This window comes from Choloepus didactylus, chromosome 4 (genome assembly GCF_015220235.1).
Source record: "Choloepus didactylus isolate mChoDid1 chromosome 4, mChoDid1.pri, whole genome shotgun sequence".
Taxonomy (NCBI): domain Eukaryota; kingdom Metazoa; phylum Chordata; class Mammalia; order Pilosa; family Megalonychidae; genus Choloepus; species Choloepus didactylus.
In genome coordinates, this window is record NC_051310.1 from 104,095,795 (window position 1) to 104,123,564 (window position 27,770).

General features: G+C 54.8%; 1 protein-coding gene across 1 annotated transcript; it reads right to left on the reverse strand.

Moving 5' to 3' along the window:
- On the reverse strand, nucleotides 1–27,209 carry LOXL1 (lysyl oxidase like 1). Its single transcript, XM_037833463.1, has 7 exons — nucleotides 25,723–27,209; nucleotides 8,349–8,457; nucleotides 5,255–5,392; nucleotides 4,628–4,784; nucleotides 3,919–4,014; nucleotides 2,182–2,297; nucleotides 1–341 (listed from the first exon to the last, which is right to left on the reverse strand). The coding sequence occupies exons 1-7, from the start codon at nucleotides 26,876–26,878 to the stop codon at nucleotides 335–337; spliced, it is 1,779 nt and encodes a 592-aa protein (XP_037689391.1). The 5' UTR covers nucleotides 26,879–27,209; the 3' UTR covers nucleotides 1–334.
- Between the last annotated feature and the right edge of the window lie 561 nt (nucleotides 27,210–27,770).

A 27,770-nucleotide genomic window follows, 5' to 3' on the forward strand; every position in this document is an offset into this window, starting at 1 on the left:
TAGAAAAACCTTGTTTTATTCAGCCTAAACCTGGGCAATCTTGCTCTGTGGTATGGCCAAAATAAAAAAAATAAAAACCAACAACCAACAAAACTAAGCTTTAGAGAAAAGTTAAGTACAAAGATGGGCCTGGCATCTGGAATCCCTGTGGTTTCGGTCCACATCCGCTCCCTGAGGTTGGCAGGGAGGGATGCCCCCGGCGTCCAGCTTCCCCTGCCTGTGGGTTTGGGGGCCGGGCTCCTTGGGCCGGGTTTGTCCTGGCAGGAGGCTGCTTGGGGAGCAGGGCCTGCTTTGGGAAAGGGAGAGTTTGGCTGTCTGTCCACCCGCTTGGAGATCAGGATCTAAGGAAGGAAAGACAGCAGGTCAACTGCAGGCAGCAGGGTGGGCACCCCTCCCTCACTGAACTGCCAGCAGAACCCTCTGCAGGCTCCCCAGCTGGGGGTCCCCTTCCACAACTCAGATCCCTTGCAGGCAGGCAGGCGCATGCCCCCATTTCCCTGGGCCGTTTGGGCTCAGCGGAAAGGGACCGGCCCCTCAGTTCCAGAACCCTGGGGAGCCCACATGGGGGCTCCATGGACCTTCACCCTCCAGGGCACGGTCTCAGCACGCCCCTCCCCATGCCGTGAGCCCCAGACTGTTTTCTGTGCCATTAGCAGAACTGCTACTGTCTGGAAATACTCTTTCTTGTTATTTTCTAATTCAGAGCTTTTTTTTTTTTTTAAAGGAAAAAAAGGACTTCTTCCTCTTCAGAAACATGATCGAAACCCGCAGGCGTCAGTCCCGTGGCCTTTCTGGGAAAGCTCCGTCTGCTTCCTGTGCGCACTGGCCCGGCTGCCCGCCTGCGGTCAGGGTCACAGAGACGCTCCAATAATCCCGCCTCGCTCACCCGAGTCCTTTCCAAGCACTTATGTAAAGGGTTCAGAGGAAAGGGGCACAGCCTCCCCCTGCCACCTGCAGGCCCTGGGGTAGCTTCTCCGGTGTGCTCCCCCAGGGGGGCCGCCCTGGAAACGGGGTGCTGTCCCAGCCACCTTTCCCAGCAGCAGGCAGGGGGCCAGAGCCTCCCTGCTCCCCTGAATCCCCTTTCTCATCTCCGTCTGTCCTTCCTTCCTTCCTCCTTCTGGGCCCTCCCTCCGAGTCCTTCTAGGAAGCCTTGTGTACCGATTAGAGGTCGTTCTCACGCTTTGCTGTGGGGGCTTCGTGGCAGCTGTTTCTAAACCAGTCCTGACCCCAGTCTCAGGCTGAACGCCAACCTCGGCCACAGGCTAAACCTCTCATACCTGTCGACCACTCAAAAATACAGACTTTGGGGGAAAGATGCCTCTCTGTGCCTCAGCATCTCTGCCATTTATCCCACGTTGATGGACTAAAGCTCTGTGAGTATTTTATGTTTACTTTTATAGAAAGTAGTTACTTTTACCCGATTAAAAAATTTTTAATTCACACTATATGGAGTTGGGTTTCCTTGTGCACTTGAAAGCAGGGGGTCCCTTCGCAAAGTGCTTCACGTGGAGAACTGGGAGAGAGCCTAAGCAAGCCAGCCCGGAGCAGCTGTGGCTGAGAAGTCTGCCCAGCAGCTGCGTGTCAGAGGCCTGGGCCCAGAGTTCATCAATTTCATCTGCAAAGGGGACCCAGGGACCGATGATGGCTTATGGCAACCCAAATCACTTCCAGTCTAGGACTGTTCACTTCACTCCACTTGGCAAGGACACCAGCGATCATAGCTGCCATGCAGCTGCCAGGCTCTAGAACACATGCAGACATCAGGCCTTCTAAGCCTCCTGCCGTGCCTGCGTGGGAAGTACCTATTGTAGAGCTGATGAGAGCAGCGCGGAGAGGTGAGGTCAACTACCCGGTGTCACAGAGCGAGAAAGTCACAGAACTAGGATTCCAGAAGCCATGAGTTTCCACCGAGTTATGCCCCCTCCTGCTGGTTTCCACCTGAGAAACCTTAGGGAGCCGCACGATTGGGCCCAAATCAACACTCTGCAGACTGAGCCCCACCAAGTGTGCTCAGCTTGGGTTTAGCACAGACAAGGCTCTTTCTGCAGAGTCACCAGGCTGTGCCCAGCTGCAGCTGCACGTGGCCATCAGGGTGACCTAAAGTGCAAGTCCCTCTTGTAATTCATGTGGCTCTGACTGCTCCTGGGTAGGAAAGGGGCTGGGACATGGGTGAGCACTTACTGGACAATTCTGCAGTTTGTTGTAGATACGTAGCGGCCGGTGTAGTGGATGTTGCATCTCACCACATTGTTGGTGAAATCAGACTCCAGAACAGTGTACTTTGGGTTCACGTGCACCTGCAGAAAAAGGGGGAAATCGAGAGAAAAGGAATCTATTCAGGGGGCTGTGCTTCATCTCATCACCAGGGAAGGTGGTGGGGAGGCAGATGGACAGACACAGAGGAGGGACAGAGAGGGAGACAGGGAGATGGAGAGAAACCGTGTGAGACAATGAGGCAGAGACACACAGATAGACATGATGAGAGGCAGAGAGACAGGCAGAAGGAAGGAGAAGTCCATGTGGTCCAAGAAAGCACCATCAGATCACCCTGATCAGAAGATCTGACCCTTCCTCAGAGACTGGACCAGGAGGGCTGGGCAAGTGCTTGGGGTCTGAGAGCTGGGCACTGCTCTAGGGAGCAGTAGTGAGTGAGGGGCTGGGCAGGGGTTCAGTGCCTGGTCTGCCTGCCCCGAGGCCCACACCCTTCCCCCACACACTGTCCAGATGGCCCAATGAGGGCCTGTGTGAGCCAGGTGGCATCTCCTGCTCTGGGACAGACACGCACAGAGATGATGGGCCCCAGCATTGGGTGTTTTTTAAATCTGAAAAGGACCCATTGGAGCACAAGGACACTCTTTAAATGTTGGACTAATTTGGGTGGAGCTGCTTTATTTGCAACATTTAAGAACAGATGCAATTGTGCTACTTGTAAATCCTAGTTTAATCCTTGAGGGTGGGAACTGTGTATTACTTAAGTGGCTCGTAATCTCCAGTGCCCAGAACTCAGAGGAGCCTTTGCACATGCTGGGTGTATAGATGAAGGAGGAAAGGACAAGAATACAGCAGGCAACCCCAGTCCCAGGGTGGGCTGAGCAGAGGTCGAAATCACACGAACCTGCTGAAAGGAGCTCAGGATGGGGTTGCAACACACTATTCCCTGGTTAGTGTATTTTGAATGCAGCCTGGCCACCAGCCTGGTTTTTTTGTTTTTTTTTTTGTGTGTGTGTAGGGTAAAGCCATCTCCTGCAAACCCTTCTTCACTGCTCGTCCTTTGCTGTACTTCTGGGTGGAGCAGATCCAATGAACTGGTACAATGATCCCCACCCTCATCCACACACTGGGATTTGGCTTTGCCAGGTGAGGTCATGACAACCTGGCACCTGCACAGTGTGCACAGATGTTCCAAAGTAGGCTGTGTGTCTTAACATGCTTTTCTACTTGTTCCCCCAACAAGGGGAGGGGAGCAGAGTGAGCATAGACTGGAGCAGGAGCAATTCGTGCTCTACTGGACTCTAGGCCACAGAGGCCTTCGGCTTTGCGAGGATCACCTTCTCAGAGAAGGGCACTGTCTTCTCCTGGATGGCACACAGCCTGCCTTGCCTGCAGAAAGGGGGATGCACCACATGGATGCTCCAGCTCCTCCCCTGCTCTCTGTTCCTCTGTGCCTTGGAACACAGTGTCGCCCTCTCCTCTAGCATCACTGCACCTGGGTTTCTTTATGGAATGAAAGCTGCGTTGACCTGAGGCTAAAACCTTCAGAAGGGAAGTGATGTCCCAGGATGAGGCCCCTGCTCAGCAGCTGGGGATGAGGAAAGCGGCCCAGAGGCTGAAGCATGTTTCAGAGGTGGGCAGGGGTGGGGTGGGGAGCAGTGAGTGTGTCTCTCAGGTGGGAGGGGGTGCAGCAGACCAGGGGCCCACCTTGAGGATGTAGTTCCCAGCCTGGACATCGGTTATGTCGATCCACTGGCAGTCGATGTCTGCATTGTACGTGTCATAGCAGCCTGGGCTCAGGCCCTGAGAAAAGGGACAAGAGGTGAGGCTGGGGTGCTGCTCATTCTGCAGAGCTGCCCCATGGCTACCTGCATCAGCCGGGGCCTCCTTCTTCTGTGTTCCTCCCCTGCTCAGAGTGGATTCTGTCCCCTTCCTAGGCCCACTGGATGGATGGACAAGAGAGAAGATAAAGAGCTATAATAGCCAGATTTTGGAAGGGGGCAGAGGTATGAAATGAAAGATGGAAGGGTGCTTGGGAGAGATAAATGGAGGAACGGATAAAGAGACAGGATATATATGTAGTTTATGGATATTTGCATGAACTGATGGATTTGGGTGGATAAATGGGCAAATGGACCACTGTGCCATCCAGATGGAGTTGGAATGCTCCTTTCCATGAGCAGCCACCTCTGGGAGCAATGCACAGGATGGGGTTGGAGCTGGGAGGGGCAGTTCCAGCAGGCCCTGTGGTGCCCTGAGGACCAGCGTGACAACCCTCACCCTGCCCTGAGCTGAGCAGCCAGGAGCTTTGGCAGCAGCCCCTTTTCAGCTCTGCTCAGCCAGGCCGTTGCTCTCCTCCCTGTATACCCCCCGACCCCAGGCTGCTGTGCCCCCTGCCCCGCCACTGTAGCTCAACCTGTGTGTGCGAGGTGCAGGCATAGCGTTTGAGGTTGCCAAAGTCGCAGGTGCTATCCTCCAGGCAGAAGCTGGCCTTGTGGCCTTCGGCGACCTTCTTGCCTGTGGCTGCGTCCAGCAGGTCGTAGTGGCTGAACTCATCCATGCTATGGTAATGTCTGGGGGCAGAGGAGAGGGCGAGGAGAGAGAAGAGGGACCAGTCATCCAGGGGCCTCCCAACCTGCCCTACCCTGAGATGGGCCCAGGTGACTCTGAAGATGCAGCCTCCCACACAGTCTGGGCTCTTCTGTCCTGTGTTTCCTGGGGCAGCATCTCTGGTGCTCCCCGCCCAGCTGGGCCACCCTAGGAGAGCGCCTCTCCAGGACCCGGTATTCCAGATATTTCTAGCCCCTATCAACCCCGATCCATCCATGTCCCATATTCTGGCCCAGCTTTCTGCTAAGGATCTTCCAAGAAACTTTTACCCCAGCGACCTGTCCTTGCAGGACACACCTCGCCAGGCCCTCCAGCCAGCACCTGCCCCTCCTGGCACTCTGGTGGGGAAGGGGAGCTCAGGCACCAAGGCCGCCTGGAGGCAGGAGTGGATGTGGAAGGAGGCGGCCGAGCCCCTAGCCCTGCCCCCACTCACTGGTGGCAGCTGTGCCACTCCCAGGCATGCCGAGGCCGGTTGGGGAGGAAGTCTGCAGTGCCCTGGTTCTTCACACGCTGCGGGAAGCGCAGCAGCACCCGTACGTCGTAGTCGGTGGCCTCAGGGGCATAGGCTGTGCTGCGGGGACAGGTGGGGAGACTGGGATGAGTGGGGTGGGGGTACAGAGGGGCCACATCAGTCCCACCCCCACGCTGACCCATCTCACTGCCTCCACTGCAGCTGAGGCTCAGGCCTCTTCCTCCCGCTCCTGACCTCCACGCAGGCCTGCCTCCCCGCTCTTTCTGGCCTCCACCATGTGGCCGGCACCTGCCAGTGGAGTCATCCCAAGGCAGGTACCCATCAGGCTCGTGGTGACCCTCTGATGGCTCCAGGTGCCTGCAGGTGACTCTCAGCTGGGGAGAGCCCTGGATTGTGGGGATGGATGTCAGAGTCTTTGGAAGGCTTTTTAAAAATACTCCAACCCAGGGAATCTGGGAAGTCTCCCCTCCTTCAAACTAACTGTTGACCAAAGTATGTCATGTCTTAAGTGTGGGCATAAACAACAGACATGAGTTCCTTGGCGTCAAAGCCCCTTCATACTCCTGGTCTTGTCTGCCCTTCCACTCCCCCACATACTCTGGGTTCCAGCTTCGATATTTTGCCCATGCTGTTCACTACACTTGGGATGCTAAAAGCTCACCCAAACTCCTAGGCCCAACTCAGGTTCCCCTCCTCCAGGAAGTCTGCCCTGGTTGCACCACTCAGAGGAATCCTCCTGCCTGTGAGCTCTAACAGTGCTGCAGACAGCACACCCGATACCACACGTGCCCCACAATGGGTCGGATGGCACGGGGCTGCCTCTCCCTGACTGCATGGCTGCAGAGCCAGCGACCTGTGCTTTTCTATTCGGGGAGCATGGGGCTGGTACAGAGAGCCTGCTCACAGTTCACCTTCAATTCCCAACTGAGACTTGCCTTGTGAGAAGAGGAGAAGGGAAGAGAGAGGAATGAGGGAGGCAGCTAGGACGGACACACACACACACACACACACACACAGTGGGTAGGAACAGGAGGGCTGGCTGAAGCCCCCACCCCCTTCCCTGACTGCTGGCCCGGCTCAGGGGCACTTCCCTTGCACGCATTATGGTCTGGATCCTGGGGCCAGAGGCAGGAGGTGGCCAGTCCCAGGGATTAACTTGCTCTCTGAGAGGATGTCTGGGCAACAGGCAGCTCAGACTCCTGCCTGCCAGGACAGAAAGCCCTCAGCCTCGTCTCAGGGGGGCCTGGAATCCGTCTGTGTCTGGTTGGAACAAAACATCCTCCTTCCCCTCTGTTCAGTTAAATCTCACCCTTCTGTTCGGCTTAGCATATCGTGGGAAACTAGCACGGTCTAGGTTCTAGGCCTGGATTGGCCACAAACTTGTGGTGAGACTTGGAGCAGGTCCCTTCCCTTCTCTGGGTTTTGCAGTGTGGGAACTAGTGCTGGTCCAGGGGCACTGTGGAGGATCTGGAGCTCCAGGGCTCCAGCTCTGCAAGGTTTTCTAGGTCTGCTGCCCCGGGCCCAGCCTCCTCTGAGGCCCCCGACCTTGCTGACCCCTCCCTCCTGTGACGTTGCCCAGGCACTCTTCCAGCTCTCACCCCACTCCACATTCCTTGGTTCTGTCATCGGGACACTCCCTCCAGCCAGACCAGGAGATTCCCCCAAGGCAGGGCCTGGACTTCCTCCTCCTCTCCCCATTCCTAGCTCAGGTCTGGGACCCAGGAGGTTCCATGAAGATGTAGTAATAGCTTGGCTTTGTCCCAAACTCCTCAAAACGGCCACCGAGGCTGTAAGCTCCTCATGGCTGGAGGAGTTAGAGCAGGAGCATTACGCTGTCTTCCCAAGGACAACTGAGAGGGGCAAGACCTGGACGGGCAGCAAACTAAGTGGTACTCAAAGTGTGATCCCTGGACCAGTGTCGGTTTATCCACTGCTTGCTGACAAGTCTGCAGTGAGGTAAGAAACTTGCACCTGAGCACAAATCAACTGTGTCACTAATCACAGTGTTTCATTCAGCTGACTTTTTTTTTTTTTCCAAAGTAAAACTTTCTTGCTGAAGGAAGCAGTGAGTTCAGTTACATTTTATGGCAAGTTCCTTATCTTGTTACAGATAGGTAATGAACAGTTTCCCGTCAGCTTTTTAGTGGCACTGGACTAGAGGTTCCATAAATGAGAAAATACTGGAGTTTCACAGGGCTTCTAGATACTAAAAAGTAAAAGCAAGCAGGGATTTTAGACTTCAAAAAACCCCAGGTAATTAACAAAATAAGTACTTTTGACACAGAGGGATATCAACAAAGAGGTAAGTAAATACATTTTTAAATTTACTTTGAGTATAAGGAGATGTCCACCGAAGCACACGTTTGAGCAGAACACCGCTGATGAATTTAGGGAAGCAAGCTCTGCAGGAGGCAGAGTCGCCCACAAATAGTGAAGCTGTGCTTACCTTCCAGGTTCGTGTAAACTGGTCTTTTTCCCTTCCCTCTGGTGCAACATGTAACTAAGGCCTCCTTGTCACTCATGCCCACTGCCCCTGCTGTGACCAGGAACAGACAGCACAGGCCAGCCAAAGCCACAGCGGTCCTCCGTGGAGATGGCTGCACGGTCCTGGCCTCTATCCTGAAGGCTCACCCACCCTACACGACTTCCCTGGGTCTTGGCATGAGCAATGGAAACCTGGGCTCTCCATGAGGATCCTTAGGGGAGCTCAGATCTGGAAGGACTGAGACCCTTTTGTTGCTCCTCAGTTCCCTCTTCTGTAAAATGGGGGCAGCACATACCTTTAGGACCGGTGTGAAGATTAAATGTCATAGCAAAAATAAAGTTCCCTGCACGAACCGTATATAGAACATGGTTGGTAGCTGCTTGTTCTCTTCCCCTCCCTACTCCCTTGGGACAGGCAAGGCCTATAGATGAAGAGGTCAAGGCCCTGGGAGGCTCCGGCACTTGGCCAAGGTCATACAGCTCATGAGCAGCGTGGCTGGCGAGAGCACTGGGTCCGGGTGATTCCCAAGGGCCTGCTCCAACTCACCACATTTCATTCTCAACCCCTTACCTGGCCAGACACTTCTCCTCCGCAGCACAGCGCAGGGAGTACAGGTGGGCTCTCTGGACGTAAGTGGATGCTTGCACATAGTTGGGGTCCGGGACCAAGTCAGGGAGGCCTAAGTGGGGAGTGGGAGGGAGGGAGGAAGAGCATGACATTGAGGAGGGTCAGGCTGGCCACTGTTAATGCCTAGAGATGTCCCCCAGCCCCCAGCCCCCTTCGCTATCCTCCTTTCTCTACTCAGGCATCATCTGCTGCAGGAGGCCCCCCACCCAAGCTAGGTGTTGACTGGAATCATTCCCCCTGGGTGCTCGGTCCTGGGCTCAGGTGCTCCTTGGGCATCAGGGCTTGGTAGTGTGGGAGCCACTGAGACCTCCTGGAAGAGCTGGGATGTGAGCAAGATCAGGGAGACAGGGTAGAACGTGGAGAGCTAGAGAAGAGAGGGGGTGGATAGCATGAACCAAGTCCTGGGGGCAGGACTGAGTGGACTAAGTCATTCCCTGACAGTGACATTCCCCTCCCTGCCCTTTATTCCCAGGTGTCCAGACACCACCTCTTAGATGCCCTCTGCTCCTCTCCCCACCAGTGGCAGCCTTCTTTTTCTTTTTTTAAAAAAATTTAATATTTATTTATTATTTTTAGGCTTTTCTATTTTTTTTTTTAAATTAATTTATTGTCACACACTCCCTATCCACACCAAGCCTACACTCCTTCTGCGGCATTCTTTGTGAACCACTGAGAGAACCCTCTGGCTTCTGGCCTGGGGTGCATCCCAGAAGGCTCCTGGGCAGAGCCAGGTGAATTTTGGTTGGCAGAGGTGGGGCTGGGCAGGAAGGGCTGGGCTGGAAGGAAAACACGGCCCCGAGCAGGCTGCTGACCGGGCAGGACGCTCAGCCTGGGCGCCCAGCCCGGCCTTCTCAGGGCTCCTCTCCCCCGGCATGGTCTCTCCTTCCCTCTTCCTGCCACTGGGCACCACAGACCCGACCACGCCCTCCCCTGGCTGCACCCTCCAGCTCCTGACCTGAGTGAGGGCCTGGGCCTGGCGCCCTCCCCTGCAGGGCCCAGGGTCCAGCGTTCCGGGGGAAGTCTGGAGACTGCTCCAGCCCTATGGGTCACTTGTTCCCCACGATGTGCCAGAGCCACGGGCCTGCCATCCTGCCACTCTCCCCCGCCCCCTGCCGTGCAGGAGTTAGTCCAAGAAAGAGTTATTGGGTATAAGCAGAAATCAGACTCAGGGGTCCAGACCCCATCTGCAGTGGAATAAAGAAGGAAGGGCCTTCATTTGGGGAGTGATGGGCACAGGGGTGGGGTGGGAGGTAGATGGGGGCACTGCAGAGCCCTGGACTCTATCCCAGCTCAGCCACCGGCTTGCAGGGGACTCAACCTTGGGCAACAGAGTCCCTTCCCCTCAGGCCTCAGAGATCCTGGCAGGTGAATTATAGGGTGGGATGAAATGAGGTTCTAAGGTCTCTCCAGCCTCTTTCAAGCTAAAGAGGGGGCAGGGGAGGACGAGGGTGTGCAAGACAGTGGGGGACAGGGGAGGGGAGGGCTTGAGTCATTCAGACAGTCTTCCAGCCCCCTCCCCTTGCTGCCAAAACCCTCTTGTCAGAAGATGAGGCAAATGAGAGGAACTCTGGCTTCTAAGCCTTTGAAGGGGGTGTCTGAATGAACCCCAAACCACCCCCTCACACACGTACACCTTGGGTCCCCAGACCCCAGACCTGCCCTCTCTGGGGCTGGGGCCTCATGTGGGAGCCTGGTCCCAGCAGCCAGTGTGATCTCACCTACTAGGAATGAGGTGGAAGCTGGAGTACAGGGGTGGGTGAGGATGAGGTAGCTCCTGGCTGATGGGGGCCATCTTGGCGAGCCTAGGCCCTATTATCTAAGCCCCCAGGAATGCCTGCAGTCATTTCCCAAGGACCCTCAGGCCCACAAAGCAAGGGCCCAACTCAGGGCCAAGCTGGGAACTGGTGCTCACCCTCAGGTTCCAGGCATCCTCTGAAGAAGGGTGAGGAAGAGAGATGCATCCCCCTTCACCATCATCAGTGTGCCCTTCCCTCAGCAATATGTGGGGATGGGTCTGCTGGGCCTGAAGCCTCAGGCGACCCAGCATTCAGCACCAGACAGCCCACTCCCCACCCCACCCCAGCCCAGCCCTAGTTTCAGTAAACATTGCACAGATGGCTCCATAAGGCTTTTCTGGCCCGACCCTTCTTCTCCAGGCCATTCCATGAGCTGGCTGTGCAGTCCTGGGAAGTTGGAAGAGCTGACTGAAAAAGACGTCAGGGGTCCTCAGGTCCAATGAGGGACAGGGCTGCTCCTTGCCTTTGACTGAACCCTTACCATGAGCATAGACTGAGCTCTGATCCTGAGTACATACTGAGCCCTGACCCTGGTCACATGTTGAACCCTGACCCTAGTCACACACTGATCCCTGTCCCTAGTTACATACAGAGCCCTCAGCCTGATCACATACTGACCCCTGACCCTGGTCACACACTGAGCCCTGACACTGGTCACAAGCTGAACCCTGACCATGGCTGCATGCTGAGCCCTGACCCTGGTCATATGCTGGACCCTGACCCAGGTCACACACTGGGCCTGACCTGGGTCAAATGCCAAACCCTGATCACGGTCACATGCTGAACCCCAACCCTGGTCACACACTAAGCCCTGACCTAGGTCACACACAGGGCCTTGACCTTGGTTACACACTGAGCCCCAAACCTGGTCATACACTAGGCCTTGACCCTGGTCACACTCTGAACCCTGACCCTGGTCACACACTGAGCCCTGCCCCTAGTCACATGCAAAGCCCTCAGCCTGATCATACACTGAGCCCTGATCCTAGTCCCACGCTGATCCCTGATCCTGGTCAACACTAAGCCCTGACCCTGGTCACACGCTGAGCCCTGAAACTAGTCACATACTGGGCCATGACCCTGGTCACACGTAGAGCCCTCACCCTGATCACACACTAAGCTCTGACCCTGCTCACACACTGAGCCCTGATCCTGGTCAACACTAAGCCCTGACCCTGGTCACATGCTGAGAATGACCCTGGTCACATGTTGAATTCTGACCCTTTCCATATGCTTGGCCCTTATCCGGGTCACACACTGAGTCCTGAACTTGGCCTCTGACTGAGTTATGACCTGCTCCCAGACTTACCCTGATCCTGTACCTGACCAAACACTGAATCCTGAAGGTTGTCCCTGACTCTGAGCCTTAGACTCACTGCTGTTGTTCCCACATGATGGGCTAAAGCTCTCTATACACAAAAAATGTTTTAATGAGTTGCTTTGACATCAATCCTTTTTCATTGTAATTGAATGGGGTGGGTTTTTTGTAAGCTCCAAGCAACACCCAAGGAGGGGTTTTGTGAAGTCCTCCATGAAGGGATTCTGAAGAGAGAAAAAGGACGGACAGCTTGGGGCCACCGGTCAAAATATGAAACATGACCCTGGACCTAGATGAGTATCTTCCTCTTATTACTGAAGAATTTCAGGCTCAGGTGGGTGCCTCCTGCTCCAGGAAGTCTTCCCTGCTTGGCAGTGATCTCACAGACTGCACACTCTTCTATCTCACTACCCCACTGATATTGATCTGTAATTATCTTTAATCATATTTACCTGTATCTCCTCCTCTGCAGCCCACATGCTCCCTGAGGGCAGAGCCTGAGTCCTCCTCACCTCCTCAATGGGGTGACCCCAGTGCTCACCAACGTTTACTGCAGAGATGACTAACTGGCCTCAGTCTCCTCTGACTCTGGCAGGCAAGAGTCTTTAAAAATTAGTGGTTCTAAGAGGGGAATGATTATTGTAATAGTCCTGGATTGTAAGCTCTTACAGCAGTCAAATCTATTCCTGAATTGTAATGGCTTTCTCCAAACTTTGAGATGCTGATCCCTTAGTGTATAACCTGATTGGTCTCTGGAATATTGGGTATCTGTGTGACACATGAAACTCAGAGCTAGAGCTTGGCAGATATGAATGTCAGTATTAGTGCATACAGCCACTGTTAAAAAAAAAAAAAAAAAAAAAGCTGAAAAAGAGCCCAGACTTCAATTAGTGATATGAATGAAGCAGATCTGGTTAAGACTAGAGCAAATCGGGCCAAAGGGTAAAGGTCGAAACTGACTGTGTTCAAACTTCAACTTCCATGTGAGACCAAGGGAAGAGATGTCTATTTGGTGCAGGATCTATATTTTCTAAACAGTATAACTCTACAGTCGGTTTGTTCAAACACCACAATTACATGGAACTTTGAATAGGAAGTGAGATATGGTAGGTTTGTATAGGTTAGAGTGGAACAGTAACATATGCCAAAGTAATTTGGGCAGAGAATAAAAATATATTTATAGGACCCCTCTGAGGAGCTGGGGGAAAATGCAGAAGAGTTGGGCTTCCTCACCTGGACTGATGCTGATGTTGTCACAGACATTGAGGACTGGTGGTTTGATGTGCTGAGCCCTCTATCATGGGACTTGCCTTTATGAAGCTCATTACCACAAGGGAGAGGCTGAACTTGCATATAATTGTGCCTAAGAGTCTCCCTGAGTGCCTCTTTGTTGCTCAGATGTGGCCTCTCTCTCTCTAACTAAGCCACCTCACCAGCAAGTGATCTCACTGCCCTCCCCTCTATGTGGGACCTGACTCCCAGGGGTGTAAATCTCCCTGGCAATGCAGGATATGACTCCCAAGGATGAATCTGGACCCGGCATTGTGGGATTGAGAACATCTTCTTGACCAAAAGGGGGATGTGAAATGAAACGAAATAAAGCTTCAGTGGCTGAGAGATTTCAAATGGAGTTGAGAGGTCACTCTGGTGGACATTTTTTTTTTTTTTATTAAATTCAGTTTTATTGAAATACATTCATACACCATACAATCATCCATGATATACAATCCACTGTCCACAGTATTATAACATAGTTATGCGTTCATCACCACAATCTATCTCTGAACATTTTCCTTACATCAGAAAGAACCAGAACAAGAATAAAAAATAAAAGTGAAAAAAGAACACCCAAATCATCCCATCATCCCACCCCATTTGTCCTTTAGTTTTTATCCCCATTTTTCTACTCATCCATACACTAGATAAAGGGGATGTGATCCACAAGGTCTTCACAATCACACTGTCACCCCTTGTAATCTACATTATTATATAATTGTCTTCAGGAGTCCAGACTGCTGGGTTGGAGTTTGGTAGTTTCAGGTATTTACTTCTAGCTATTCCAATACATTAAAACCTAAGAGGTGTTATCTATATAGTGCATAAGAATGTCCACCAGAGTGACCTCTCGACTCCATTTGAAATCTCTCAGCCACTGAAACCATTTCGTCTCATTTTGCATCCCCCTTTTGGTCAAGAAGATACTCTCAGTCCCACGATGCCGGGTCCACATTCATCCCCGGGAGTCATACTCTGCGTTGCCAGGGAGATTTACACCCCTGGGAGTCGGGTCCCACGTAGGGGGGAGGGCAGCGAGTTCACCTGTCGAGATGGCTCAGTTAGAGAGAGAGAGGGCCACATCTGAGCAACAAAGAGGTACTCAGGGGGAGACTCTTAGGCATCTGCTGGACATTTTTACACACTATATAGATAACACTTTTTAGGTTTTATTGTATTGGAATAGCTAGATGTAAATACCTGAAACTACCAAACTCCAACCCAGTAGCCTGGACTCTTGAAAACAACTGTATAACAATGTAGCTTACAAGGGGTGACAGTGTGATTGTGAAAACCTTGTGGATCGCAGTCCCTTTATCTCGTGTATGGATGAATGAGTAGAAAAATGGGGACAAAAACTGAATGAAAAATAGGGTGGGATGGGGGGGATGGTTTGGGTGTTCTTTTTTACTTTCATTTTTTATACTTATTCTGATTCTTTCTGGTGAAAGGAAAATGTTCAAAAATAGATTGGGATGATGAATGCACAGCTATGTGATGGTACTGTGAACAGTTGATCGTACACCATGGATGACTGTATGGTATATGAATATATCTCAATAAAACTGAATTTAATTTATAACAACAACAAAATTAGTGGCTCAATACATCATTGTTCCAGTCACCCACAAGTGTGATCCACACCTCTTCTCCCAAGACACCAGGGCACATGGGGCCTTTGGAGGAGCTGGAAGAAACAGGCTCAGAGAGGGCTCAGAGAGAGCAATGAATTTGCCCAAGACCACACAGCAAGTCAGAGCAGCTCCAGGAGGAGATCCCAGGTCCCAACTCCCTCAGCCTGATAAGACACTGAGCCCCGATCCTAGTACCATAGATAATCTATACACAGGTATAATCTATACACAGCCAAACGCATAGATACATTGGGTGTCTAGTTTGATACGTTTTGACAATTGCGTACATCTTTTTAACTACCATCACAATCCAACTTTAGATGGTTTCTGTCACCCCAGAAAGTTCTCTTCTGCCCTCGCCCCTACCTAGAGAAACTTCCTTCCCCGTCCATCACCCCAGCAGCCACCGATCTGCTTTTTAATCACCATAGATGAGTCCTGCCACTTCTAGAACATCATACAAATGGAGTCACTCCTATCACAATTTGATTATTTTCTTAGTTCCACCATCTCTGACCATCGCTGGGGCCTCCTGGGGCTCCCCTGGCCTGCTCTGCCCCTGTCACGTCCTCACTGCCCTGGGAAACTGCAGGAAAAGAGGTCAGCCCTGGGAGCCCAGCCCCTCCCCACCCCTTCAGGATCCCCTGCCGAGGTCCTGGGGAACAGCAGGCCCCCTCCCTCAGCTGGTATGTTTTTCCAGGAAGGAACAATGCCTCCTTCTCCGGGCCTGCCCTCCCAGGGGCATTCTGTCGGCAGCCAGGCCTGCAGGCCCGGCCTCTCGGTGCCCTTCGTCATCAGGCTTGGGTGTGGGGAGGGGGGTTGTGTGATGCTGGGAAGGAGGAAGCGGGGAGGGGCTTGAGCTGGGGCCTGTGGGGTGTAGGGGTACGGGTACCGATCTGCCGCTTCCGGCTTGTGAGCTACAACCAGGCCCTTCAGGCAGGCTGGCCAATGTTGAGTGAAAAGAAGTTATAACCAGACCAGGTGACTGCATCCATCTCAGTAAGGGTGTTTTAAAGAAAGATCCTGGAGTGAGGGTGATGCGTACCCATGAGGCAGGTAGGAGCCAAGAGGGAATTTTGAGGAGGAGCTGGGATCTCTTTTTTAGCATATAAGGATTCATCTAGCCCTTGGGCCTGGAACTAGAGGCTCTTTAAAGTGTGTTCCAATGAAAACTTCTCCCAACTCCTGCCTGTTTCTATAAATGCAAAAAATGGAATTAATCATAATTCTCACCTCAGAGGAAACTGAACATTATCACTGGTCTGCAAGGCCCTTTCTTGCCTTAGTTAAAATTTGTTTTCGCTTTCATTCCCATCCCTGATCTGAACATCCAATTTGCAGTGCATTTGGGGTGGGTTGTGTTTTTAAACCATAAAAATGATATCTTATAGATCTCGTTCTTTTTCCTGATTTTTCAGTCAATGTAAACATTTAAGATCTCTCTAGTTCACTGTTTGTCCTCTCTAAATAGAAAGCTACAGTGTGTTCCCAGCACATCCAATCTGTCCAGTCTCCTGGTGATGGACTCCCAGGTTGCTTGCAACTGCCTGTCCATGGACCTGCTCCAGTGAACATCTTGTCCACAACGCCTCATGTACTTGGGTGAGGGTACACATCTAGCCCCCTTTCTAATATTGGATCATCTCCAGTCTTGCTGAGCTTTCTCCCAAGCCTCTAGCTCCACTGCTGGGTGATGGGGTGGGGACGGGTCTGACCACTCAGAGGATAGGTGGACTGTCTCACTCAGGCTGCCCAGGGAGGCCCTGGTCACCATGGGTGTCCTGCCTTCTGACCCAGGAGATAGACAGGAGCCTGGGTTCCTACCCTACTGTGTCACAGACCACGTGTGCAGTGGGTAAGCCCAGCCCCTCTCTGGGCCTCAGTATCCCCAACTACTAATTGCCCTCCACTCCACTCGTGGCCAGAGTAATATGTTGACCATAGGGGCTCATGCATATATAGATTCAGGATGCAGAGAGCCACGGTTGGGGTCATGAGTGGGGTGGGTGGTGGGGGTGGGTTGTAACATGGAGTCAGAGGGCTGCAAAGGCCCTGGGATGGCTGAAGCCAGGCTGCTCTAGTGGGGAAGAGCTGGGTGTGAGTGAACTGGAGTCCCAAGGCCATTCTGCAGGGAGCCACTAATCCCAAGGAAGCCCCTTCATACTTCAGACCCTTCAGGGCAGTGAAGTCACAGACCGGAGGGAAACGGATTAGTGTCCTTCACTCCTGCTCTGCCCCTGGAGCTTCCTCTGCAGGGGATCCAGGGCCCCAGTGGGAGAGACCCTTCATACTTACTCTAGGGGTCCAATGTGCTCTGGACAAGCCCACCCTGTCTTCCTGCCTCAGGAGCCTGGAGCTGCTGGATGGCCCATGTGCCAGCCCACAGGAACCCGAGGTCAGTGAGAGTTTTCTCCTTCCCTGGTGGGACTCACTGGGACCTTCTCATGGGTAAGACTTCAGCAGGCAAGTTTGCCACCTTGTCCAACCTCCCCGATTGCACAGATCCCTTCCACTTTCTGAGCCTCAGTTTCCCCATCTGGATAAAGGAGGAGATTGGACTAACTGGCCCCTGAGCACAGAGTTGACAGACTGATAAACACTTGGAGCTGAAAATACTTTTCAGGAGTTTTCACTCCACCCCTAGCCTTGTGCAAGAGCCTCTAGTTCACTGGATAATGCTTTCACAGTCAGGAAATTCTCCCACTGTCTGACCTAATTCCTTCCTGCTCCATTAGAAGCCTGTCCCCACTGCTCCACGGTTCCCGGAGGCTGCACAGTGCTGATGGCCCTGTGCTGACATTCCTGCCTTGTGCTCACACATCACCTGTTTCCCTCTCAGCATCCCCCTTTCTGTGCGTAAAATAAACCTGGTCTCCTTCAAAACCTTTTCTCCCCAAGCCGCCTGCTCACAAGAAGCAGATGATGGAAAATGGAATGCAAAAGAGTCCTAATCTCTTGAGCTCAGGGCTGGAGAATAAACAAAGTCCAGCAGGAACCAGTCAGTCGGTTGTGAAATATGTGCTGAGCGGGATGTTTTGGCTCATGCAGCCAGACTCCGGAGGAGCCCCTAGGTGGGGAGAAAGCAGAAAGCTTGCCAGAGCACTGCCTTGAATAAAGATGAGTGAGAGAGGGCCCCCAGGGCTCGAGCTGGCAGCTCCGAACCCCATGCAATTATTATCTAATAATCAGGACATTAAATTGTCAGCGCCGGTCCCTGAGGTCCCACATCTGACTGGCGAGTAGACAGGTAAGGTGGCTGCAGAATCCACCTTGTCCTTCCATGAAGGGGCCTGCCCAGCCCAGACAAATGAGCAAAGGGGGACACAAAGGTGAGCCCAGAACCTTCAATGGCCCACTGTTGCCTATAGAAGCAAGCCCAGAGTTCTCAGGGTGGCTTCTGAGGTCTGGCCTTAACCTGTCCTTGCAGACCTTTCAACCCTAAGGCTCAGCACACCCTTGACCTTTTCTGCCCAGCCCCCTACCCACGATGATCTCATGATGCTTTTGTCCTGGAATTCCCTGCTACACACACACATGTACGCACACACAGCCCAGCTCTGCCCAGTCTCGAGGCCCCAAAGCCCAGCTTCTCAGCCTGACCGCCCCTGCCCCCTGCCCCTTTGTACAGCACACAACTGCCACCACCAACAACTGGCAGAGACGGTCCAGGGTCAGCGACTGCTCAGCGACTGCCTCACTCCTTGTGTCTGTGCCACAGGGTCCAGCTTGGAGGAGGGATCTGTGAGTGTTTGTTCATTGAGCAAATCGTCCAGGGAAGCAGGCTGGGGCTGAGCTTAGAGAAGGACAGCGCTGACCCTTGGGGAGGTGGCTGCTGTCTCTGCTCGCCATGCCTTCTGCCGCCTCTTTGCACTCCCTGCTCACACTTCCCAGTGCGAAGACAGCTCCTGCCCCTCCTGACCCTCTGGAATCCCCCTCACCCTTGCAGGCCCTTAGTGCCCTCATTCCCACCCCCACCTCCCTGACACTCCAGCCCCCTGGGTTCCCTCTCTGTCTCCTGAGATCCTTCACAGTGGAGTTTTAATTTTTCTCACACAACCCACTCTCCCCACAACCTTCCCATCTCAGCTGATGGCAATTTCATCCTTTCAGCTCCCCAGGCCACAAACCTGGGTGCTATCTCTGACCCTTCTCTTTCTTTCACACCCCACAACCAATCCATCAGGAAATCCCATCAGCTCTAGCTCCGAAATATACTCCGGCTCTGACTTCTCACCACCTGCGTTGTCACTCACCCGCACCCCTGCTGGCTGCCATCCTCTCTGCCTGGATCTCTGCAGCAGCCCCTTCTGGGTCTCCTTGCCCACCTTCCCACAGTCCACTCCCACCACGGCGGGGGGGGACCCTGTATAAATGTCAGTTTTTGCTCAGCTCAAACCCTGCAGTGGCTCCCAAGTGCAGGGAGAGCAAAAGCCCAAGTCCTCACGGTGCCCACAAGGCCCTCCACGGTCTGCACCTGTTACCTCTCAACCTTGTCTCTTGTTACTCATACCCCTTCCACCAGTTCCAAGCACAGTGGAACACACCTGAAAACACCAGGCACTTCCTGCCTTGGGGACTTTGCAACAGCCACGCCCTCTGCCTGGAATGTTCTCCCCACAGATGGCTTAGGCGTTCACCCCCTTCAAGTCTTTGCTGCAATATCACCTTCACGAGGCCTCTGCTGACCACCTTTCCAAAATCTGTAACCTGCCCCTCCCCCACACTCCTGATCCCCTTGACTCACCTATATTTTTTTCCACAGAGCTTACCACCTTCTAAACGTCTTATTTACCTATTTATTATGATTATTACTTTCACATTAAAATCTAAGATCCACAAGGGCAAGGATCTTTGTCTCTCTTTTCACGCATGGAGACCCAGCTCTAGAACAACGCCCGGCGCACAGCAGGTCCTTCAGTAAGTGGTTCTGAATGGATGAGGCGGTGTCCTGACAAAGCCCCTGCAGGCAGGGAGCTGGTACCGCCTGTGCCTGCTGCACAGCTGCTGGTCCAGGTCTGGGTGCCTGGCGGGTGCTTGTAGCTGGAGAGATGGGAGAGATGGAAATGGGCCTGGACCCCTCTGCGTTCCAGGTGCCTGGCTTCTGGCTGCCGGGCTGGAGCTTCCGTGAGGGCCAGGACCAGTGGGGGGGGGGGGGGCTGAATTCCGGGGCCTGGCACCTGTAACTCCCTGGCGGGGGCATGTAGGAACACTCACCCCACCAGGGTCTGGTGGCATCTGCTGTGGGAGCACAGGCTTCACTGTCAGGGAGAGGGTGGAATTGATTCTCAAAGTCCTTTCTTTGGAAAAAGGATTTGTTTGGGGTTGGAAAACCCAGGGGTCCCATTGGCCCACGGGCAGGGGAAGGGTGGCTGTCTCCTGAAGCTTTGGTGGCAGAGGTCTGAGTCCCTTCCTGCCCTGGTGCCCTCATCCCTGTCGCCTGTTTCCAAGCGCCACTGGAACGCCTGCTGTCTGGAGTGCCCATCGACAAGGGAGAAAGGGATGCAGGCCCAACCCTCATCCTGCCATCCTGAATCCAGGCAAAAGTGCCCCTGGATCCAGCTGCCTGTGGCTAGGAGGCGGTTAGGTCAGAGCCTCTCCTCCCAGCCTGCCAAGCCCGAGTGCCTCCCCGCAGGAATGCCGGGCACAGGAATTGGAAGCAGGTGTGGGCCGCCCAGACGGGCTCCTCTCCCCCTGGTCCTCCTTCCTCTCCTGCCCATTTCAGCTGCTGCCCTGGGGAGTTTTCCATTTGTTCTTGGCTTGGACAGGAAGTGCGGTGGACCCTGACTGGCAGTTATTGGGTAGGGGAGCCCCTTCTGAGAGCAGAGGACATTGAGATGGGTGCCCGGGGGTGAAGAGAGAGGGGCAAGGGGCCCAGAAAGCCAGAACTCCCAGGCCAGGGCTGACAGTGGCCTGGTGCCAGTAAAGCCCTGAAGACTCTCTACTCCTTACGCCCATTACCCCTCAAGACTCTGCGGGGCCTGAAAACTCAAGGCAAAAGTCCAAAGTTTGTTTTTCTCATGGGGTTTAGACCTCAGAGAAACAATAGACACTGAGACAGGTGACACGGGCTTTAAAGCATCCTTCCCCAAGGGGCGGGGACAAGGTGAGGCTGAGGCAGAGTGGAAGTCAGCCTACGTCCATGCTTGGCCAGTCATGTTCTCTGAGACCCTGGGTAAGTGACTTCTCAGAGCCTCACTTCCTCATCTGTAAAGTGGGGAAGATACTACTGTCCATCTCACAAAGTTGTTGGGGGATTAAATAAGAAAATTAAAATTAAATGCTTGGCATAGTGCCTGGTGCATAGTAAGTGATCAAAAAACATCAACTGTTGTTATCATTATTATTTAAAATAGAAGCTATCGCTTCTTGCAGGGATGGTCCAATTTGAGACCAGGAGAGAGAGAAGGTGGCCTCGCAACCAGGTGATAAGAGGGGAGATGGGAAGTCTGCCTGGGATGAGGGTGCTGCGGACACTGTTTGCTCAGACATCAGTGACCCCTGACTGCCAGCCGGTGGGGGCAGGAAAAGGAACCGGGTCCTTCTGCCTTTACTGCCTGTCTGATCCCACGTCTTTCTGAAGGAGCCACCTGAGACACCTGCAGGGAAGGGAGGGGGAATGCTGAGCCAGACTCCCTGGGCTCAAACAGGGCTCCACCAGTTACCTGTTATGTGACCTTGGGCAAGTTACTCAACCTCTCAGACTGCCTCAGTTTCCCCATCTGCAAAATGGGGATAATAATAGTCCCCCTATCATTGGGTTGTCAGAAGGATTAAATGGCTCTAATTGTAAGGGTCCAAGTCCAGCACCAGGCACATAGTAAACCCGATACAATTGTTTGTTAAATGAGTGTTCTGTAGTCTGGAGTGAGCATGACAAAGCTTCACCCTGACACCACGCTGGGGAGGGACTCTTTGCTTCCCAAGCCCTTCAACCCACAATCCCATTTCATCCTGCTACAACCAGTGCCTGGAATATAGTAGTCAGTCAAATGTCTGTTAAATGAATGATTGAAAGAATTAATGAATGAATGAGGTGGGCAGGGTAAACAATAATGCATAAACATTTTTTAAAATAATGTATGGTGGTTAAGAACTCAGCATAGAGAGTCACATAAAGTCAAACCCTGCTTTCACGGTTAAGAGGGAGTATGACAGTCAGCAAGTGAGCCTGTCCCCTTATCTGTAAAGGGGAACTAAGTACCTGGCTCCTGAGGGTCGCTGTGGGAATTAAGAGCGACATATGTAAAGTGTGCAATAAATGCTAGGTAATTTTGTTCCCTGGTTGCAAATAGGGAAACTGAGGTTCAGCGAAGACAAGTTGGTGGAGTAGCCCTGAGCCTGTGCCCTGCCCCGCCTGGCTCGCTGGTCTCCTCAGAGCACTGCAATCCTCTGACTGAGCACTGTCCTGCATCTCAGTGCAAGGCAGAGAGCACACGCTCAGTCTGAATTCTGGCTCAGCCACGTCCAGCTGTGAGACCATTCCGGCCTCAGTTTTCTCTTTTGTAGGAGGATGATAATCTTCAGCTCACTGGGAGGTTTTGAGGATGATTGAAATTGCACATTTAAGCCACTAAGCTCAGCAGGTGCTCCTCGGCAAAGACCGAGTTGGTAGCATTATCCCTGCCTTCGAGTTCTAACTCGGAAAGCCTGGGTGGTGGAGGCCTACTTCTGTCCTTTCCTGCAATGACTCCAAGCCCTGGGGAGGCAGAAGGGGGTCTGGGGGGGGAGACAGCTGGCCTGGGTTAGCAGGAGGCCTGGATGTGAGGTCCAGGCAGTGGGGCAAGGAGCCAGATGGCTCTCAGGGACTGAGGGTCCTGGTCTGGCCTCTTGGGCCCAGGAGGCTGGACAGAGAGGGGGGAAGCAGCCCAGGCCCCATGGGGGGCTGTGGAGGCCTGAGAGAAGGAAAGAGGAGGAAAAGAGGAGGAAGCACGTGCCTCAGGTGCTAGAGCTAAGATGCTTAGATTTTGTCCTGAAGGTCTTGGGGAGCCACAGAACCTTCTTGAGCAGGGGAGTGACATGGTTACCACTGCCAGGGTTTATCTGCCCAACGTGTGGGATGGATGGAAAAGGGAGAGCCTGGGGATAAGGGTCACTCCTGCCTCCAAATGTCCATGTGAGGACAGGAATGGAGGATACATGCTGGGTGACACTGGCTCAGCCACTAGGCTATACCTTGTAAGGACAGCCAGGGCAGCCTGCTCCATGTTATGTTCACACAAGGGCCAGGAATGGTGAATCAGGCCAGGCAAGGAGGAGTGACGGGAGGCCTAAGGGGAGAGCTGTGGTCTTCTGGAGCTGGGGGAGATCTTAGCTGGCACAGAGACCACCAGCTCCAGGAGGCTGAGGCTGTAGGGGAGGCAGCAGCAGGGGCAAGGGGGCCTGGAGAGGAGGAGGGCCAGGCAGTGGTCGAGGGAGAGGCCACGTGGGAGCCTGCAGAGCCCAGGGGACCACCCTCCAGGCCTCTCTGCACCGACGTGCTGTGAGAGCCAGGGAAACACCCGACCCAGTCTGGATCTCCGTTTCCTCCTCTCATTCTTTCCAGTTACATGATTCAAAGGTGGGGACCATGATGCTGCAGGAGGCCTTGGGCAGCCCCAGAGCCCCAGCTGGGAGGGAAGAGGGTGCGGGCGCCCGAGAAAGGAACAGGGCTCAGGACAGGCGCTTGGAAACCACCAAAACACGGAAGGACGTGGGCGGCGTGCACATGTGTTTGGTGTTGCGAGGACACATCCCCGCCCACACGCGCGCGCACAGGCTGCCAGCAGCGGCCTCAGACCCCTTGGTGTGTGGCCAGGAGGAATGAGGTCAGGTTTGGAGAATCCGCCCTGGGCTCCCGCACCAGGCCTGGGGGTCTGATCTGGAGCACAAAGCTCGGCCTTCCTCGCCCTGGGATTTTCCATGGTCTCGACCTAGCCAGGTGGGGAGGTGCCTTTGCTCTCCCTCGGCCTCTTCCGAGCCCCAAACTAGCCTTTTCCCCATACACACTCCCACCCACTCCACTGCCTCCTTAACAAGGGGAGGTGGTGAGGAACTGTCCCTTGCTGCAATTCTTGAGCACCTGCTCTGGGAAGTAAGCCCTGAGCCCCCAGCCCCTGACGGGGAGACCCCTCCTCTGGCTCCCATAGCCACTGCCCCCTGTCCCCTGTTTGCCCAATGGCAGCACTGAGTTGCCCCTCTCTGCTACGTGCCCCTCACCAGGGCAGGGCCTGGGTTTGCTGCATACCAGCACACAAGGCTTGGCACTGAGTGTACTCCATTCAGGGGAGAAAAGGCTTTCACCCAAAATGAACTGTGGGGCTCAGGGGCAATGGCCAGAGGCCCTCCAAAGCACCAAGCAGCCCCGCTTCAGACTCAGCCTTGCCCTGGCCTATTCCACTCTGAACGTAACGGCTCCCCTGACGTACTGATGGGCCAAAGAGGGGCCCTAGAAAGCCCACTGGCTGGGAGCCCAGAGGCCGAGGCTTAGGCCTGGCTCTGCCAGCACTGGGCTGTGCCATTTGAGGCCTCGGTTGTCTCCTCTGCCCAGAGGTGGAGCTCTTCTGGCCGAGACCTACTCTGAGGTCTTGCATTCTAAGAAAAGCTGCTACAAAAGCTTAGCACCCTTTAGGAAACAGGCTCTAGGAGCCGTGGAGGCCCAGCTGTAAGGCATTCTGCTGTAGGGATGCTGCAAGTTTCCAGCAAGGGCCAGACTGAGGTGGGTCATGGTGGGCAGGAGAACACATCCTTCGTCATGTCACAAAAGGACCCTCTAGCTAGTTCCTGTCCTGAGCTCCTGCAGGGTCTCAAAGGGGCATTTAGCACCCAACTTGAGTGCTAGGCCTTAATGTGCGGAAGCAAGTGCCATCAGTGGGAACACTCCTGTCAATGAGCCTTGGGGTCCAGCAGCCCCCAGGGAGGCAGGAGGCCCCTCAGCAGTAGCCCTCCCCCAAGGTCAGTCTGGCTGGAGACAAGGCAGTGCTCCCCTGAGGAGCTGAGGCTGTGGGTTTGGTCCCTGGGTCCCTGGGCCCACAAGGCACAGCCCTCACCTAGCGGTCCTGACAGTGTACAACAGAGAATAGTGTGTAAAAGACATCTTTTGTAGCCTGAGAAAGGCAGGTCAGGGTGGAGCACATATCCATGGGGTGCTGAACAGAAGACACTGACCATAGCTGACCACTCTGCAGGGAGAGAAGAATGGGAATTCTAGGATAGCAGGGGATGGGCAGATGGCCTTCCAGCCCTGCCCAGTCCACCAGTTGGCCCTTACCACAGTAGCTCCCCCAGCACCTGTGGAGGTGCCCCATCTAAGGATCCCAGGCTGCCCCTCTACTGCCTCCTCATGTGTAGAGCATTTGGTCAGTCCCAAGACCGGGTCATATTGTCACCCCCCCCCCCCATGAAAAGCCAGAGGGAGGCACTCCCAGGGCTAGGGGTGAGGTGAGTGAGACGATTGGGCATCAAAAAGATCAGTAACCAAGATGAGTAGTATTTTAATGCAATATTTTTTTTTAAATCAAAATGAACACAAGAAGTACATAATGAACAAAATACTAAAATTTCAAGTAAAGATAGGATCAGTCTTACTGATTTTTCCTTTTACCTCAGCTCCAGTGTGGCTCAGCATCAAAATATTGCATTAAAATATTACTCATCTTGACTATTGAGTTTTTCGGTACCCCCTTAAATTCTGTGCCCCAGGCCAGCGCCTCGCTTGCCTCTCTTTAGTCCTGCCCTTGCAGCATCCCCCTCAGGGAGCTCTAGGTCAGCTCGCCTGGGCTCCTGCCTGGGCCAGGAGAGTCATGGATAAATTCCTGCTCATTCAGACCAATGCTCATATGCCCAGCCATGGGGAACTTGCCATACCTCCAGAATCATCCCCTGAGGCCTTTCAGACCCCAAGTTTCTGATGCTTCCTGCCTCATCCTGCGAAACTGGCACAGGGGCGCTCCATGGATGGAGGACTTGCCAGGACTGGAATGAGGCGGCAGCAGGGCGTTGGGCACCCTCCTTTGTCCCCAAATGACCCAAGCCGAGTCAGGAAGGTGTCTCCCCCAGAAGCTCAGCCAGTCCCTCCCCCCTCTCTCAAAGCCAGGGTCAGGATCTAGACTTGCCTGGCAAATCCTGGCACTGGTGATGCCTGGGTGGAGGAAGGCTGGGAGGTGGGAAATCACGGAGGCTGTTGGCTGGGGGCTGGGGGTGGAGGAGGCCTTAGTAAAGGATGGAGTTGGGGTCTGGGCGCAGAGAGCGATTCACCAATGACCAGGAGGCGGGACAGAGGGGCCTCGAGCCCGGGTGCGTCGGGGACCGGTACTCACCACGACCGTTCTGGTTGGGTCTGTACACGCTGCCCACGCTGAGGCGGCCCTGCTGCGCGCCGTTCCGCTCCGCACCCGGCGGGGGCGCGTCGGAGCTGCGCACGGGCAGGTAGGGCGGCTCCAGCACGCGGAAGGGGGGCTGCGGCTCCACGACCCGCGGCGGGACGTAGGCCTCGGGCGGCACGTTGGCGTAGGGCGGGTACCAACCGAGGCGGGGTTCGCTGCCGTAGGCGCCGCCGTTGCCCTGCGCCGCGTCCGGGCTTGGGTCCGGGTAGGCCTGCTCAAAGCCCGCGGTGCCCTCGTTGTACAGGCTGTGAGAGTAGCGGCGGTCTAAGCCGTCGGAGGGCTGCGGCTGCGGCGCGTACGGCCTCTCCGGGCCCGGGGCCGGGGCCGGGTAGAAGCCCTGGGGCGAGTACTCCGGCTGCTCCTCGCCACCGCCGAACTCCTCGTAGCGCGTCCGGGGCTGGAAGGGGTAGATGACCCCCGCCGAGGCCACGGCCGCCGCCCCTGCGCCCACGCCGCCGCCCGCGCTGCGGTAGTACACGTAACCCTGATCGTAGGTCCGTGCCGCGGGGTCGTAGTTCTCATACTGGCTGACGAAGGGCGCCTGCGGGTAGGGGAACTGCTGCGGGTAGGAGAGCGGCTGGCGGTAGGTGGTGGCGAAGGCCGAGGCCGAGGCCGAGACCGAGGAGGCGGAGCCCCCATGCCTTTGCTGGGAGACTGAGGTGCGGGCCCGGGCCATCCCCGTGCTGTCCCCGACGGCCACTTCGCGCCAGTTGTCGGGCACCTGGCCGAAACCAAATGGGTGCCGCGCCTGGCCGCGTATAGTGTCCGATCCAATGCGCCCGGGCATTGGCAGGGACGGAGCCTGTCGACGCCGGGGTCCTCCGTGGCTGCGCCGCTGCGAGGCCTGGGGGCTGCCCGCCAGTAGCACCCGGGAGTTACTCTCGGCGCCCTGAGGCCCGGCCGGCACGTACTCTGAGCCCGAGTTGAGCAGGCTGTACACCTGCCCGTTGTTCTCCCACTGGATCAGCTGTCGCCAGCGCCCTGGGTCTGAGCCCCGCTCCGGCTGCGCCTGCTGCCCGTGCACCAGGACGCAGAGGCAGGCGCCCCACATCAGGGCCCCCAGCTGCCAGCCGGCCGGGGCCAGAGCCATGGTGGCCCCTCTGCAGAGGCCTCGTGGACAGAGAGGCTCTCGGGAGTGGCCCCCTGTGTGTGCTTCTCTTCCCACGGCCTCGAGGACAGGACGGCTTCTTGCCTGCCCCAGCTCTAGCTTTGTCCATCCTGGCCTTGTCCCGAGCGGGACGGCTCCTCCGATGACAGCATTTCGAGGCCAAGGAGTCAGGGCAGGGCGGGGGTGGTGCCCAGGGCTGCACGAGGCTCTCTGCAGGGCACCGGCTGGGCAGGACCGCCTGGGGGCCTTACATGGCCAGCCCAGCACTGGCTGGCCGCTGGGCTGGCGCTTTCTCACTCTGAATGAATAAGCAACAGCCTGGGAGCCTTGGGAGGTTTCGGGCAGCTTGGTCCGCCTGCTGGGGCCTCCTCCGCGGGGCCCTATGGTCCGCCGGGTTTTAGCTATTTGGCCTATCCCACAGCTGCTGTGATCAGTCCCTGACACTCCCAGCCAAGCCACAGACCTGCCTCGGAGGGAAGGAATGAAGTAGGGAGTAGGAGGGGGCCTCTGGGGACTCAGTAAGTGGGGCCCTGGCAGGCAGAACAGGGCCGGGGAGTCAGCACCACCTTGTCCCTTCCTCTCTTCTTTGGGAGAGGACAGAACCCAGCTTTCCTTGTCTCTTCCTTTCTTACTGGGCTTTTTATTTAGGCTTGAACTCCCCTGACTTCTGTCCACTCCAGCCTCTCCCCAGGACCCCTGGGTTGTCTTTCTCCTATATCCCTGAAGTCACCCCCTTGCTGATGGGCCATCTTGGGAAGATGCTGAGCTCAAGGGGGCTGGAGCTTCAGCTTTTTCCCTTCTTAGCACACCTCTGGGCCTCACTGTCCTAGTCTGTAGATTGGGAGTTGCTCCTGAGCCGAATAGGAATTGTAAA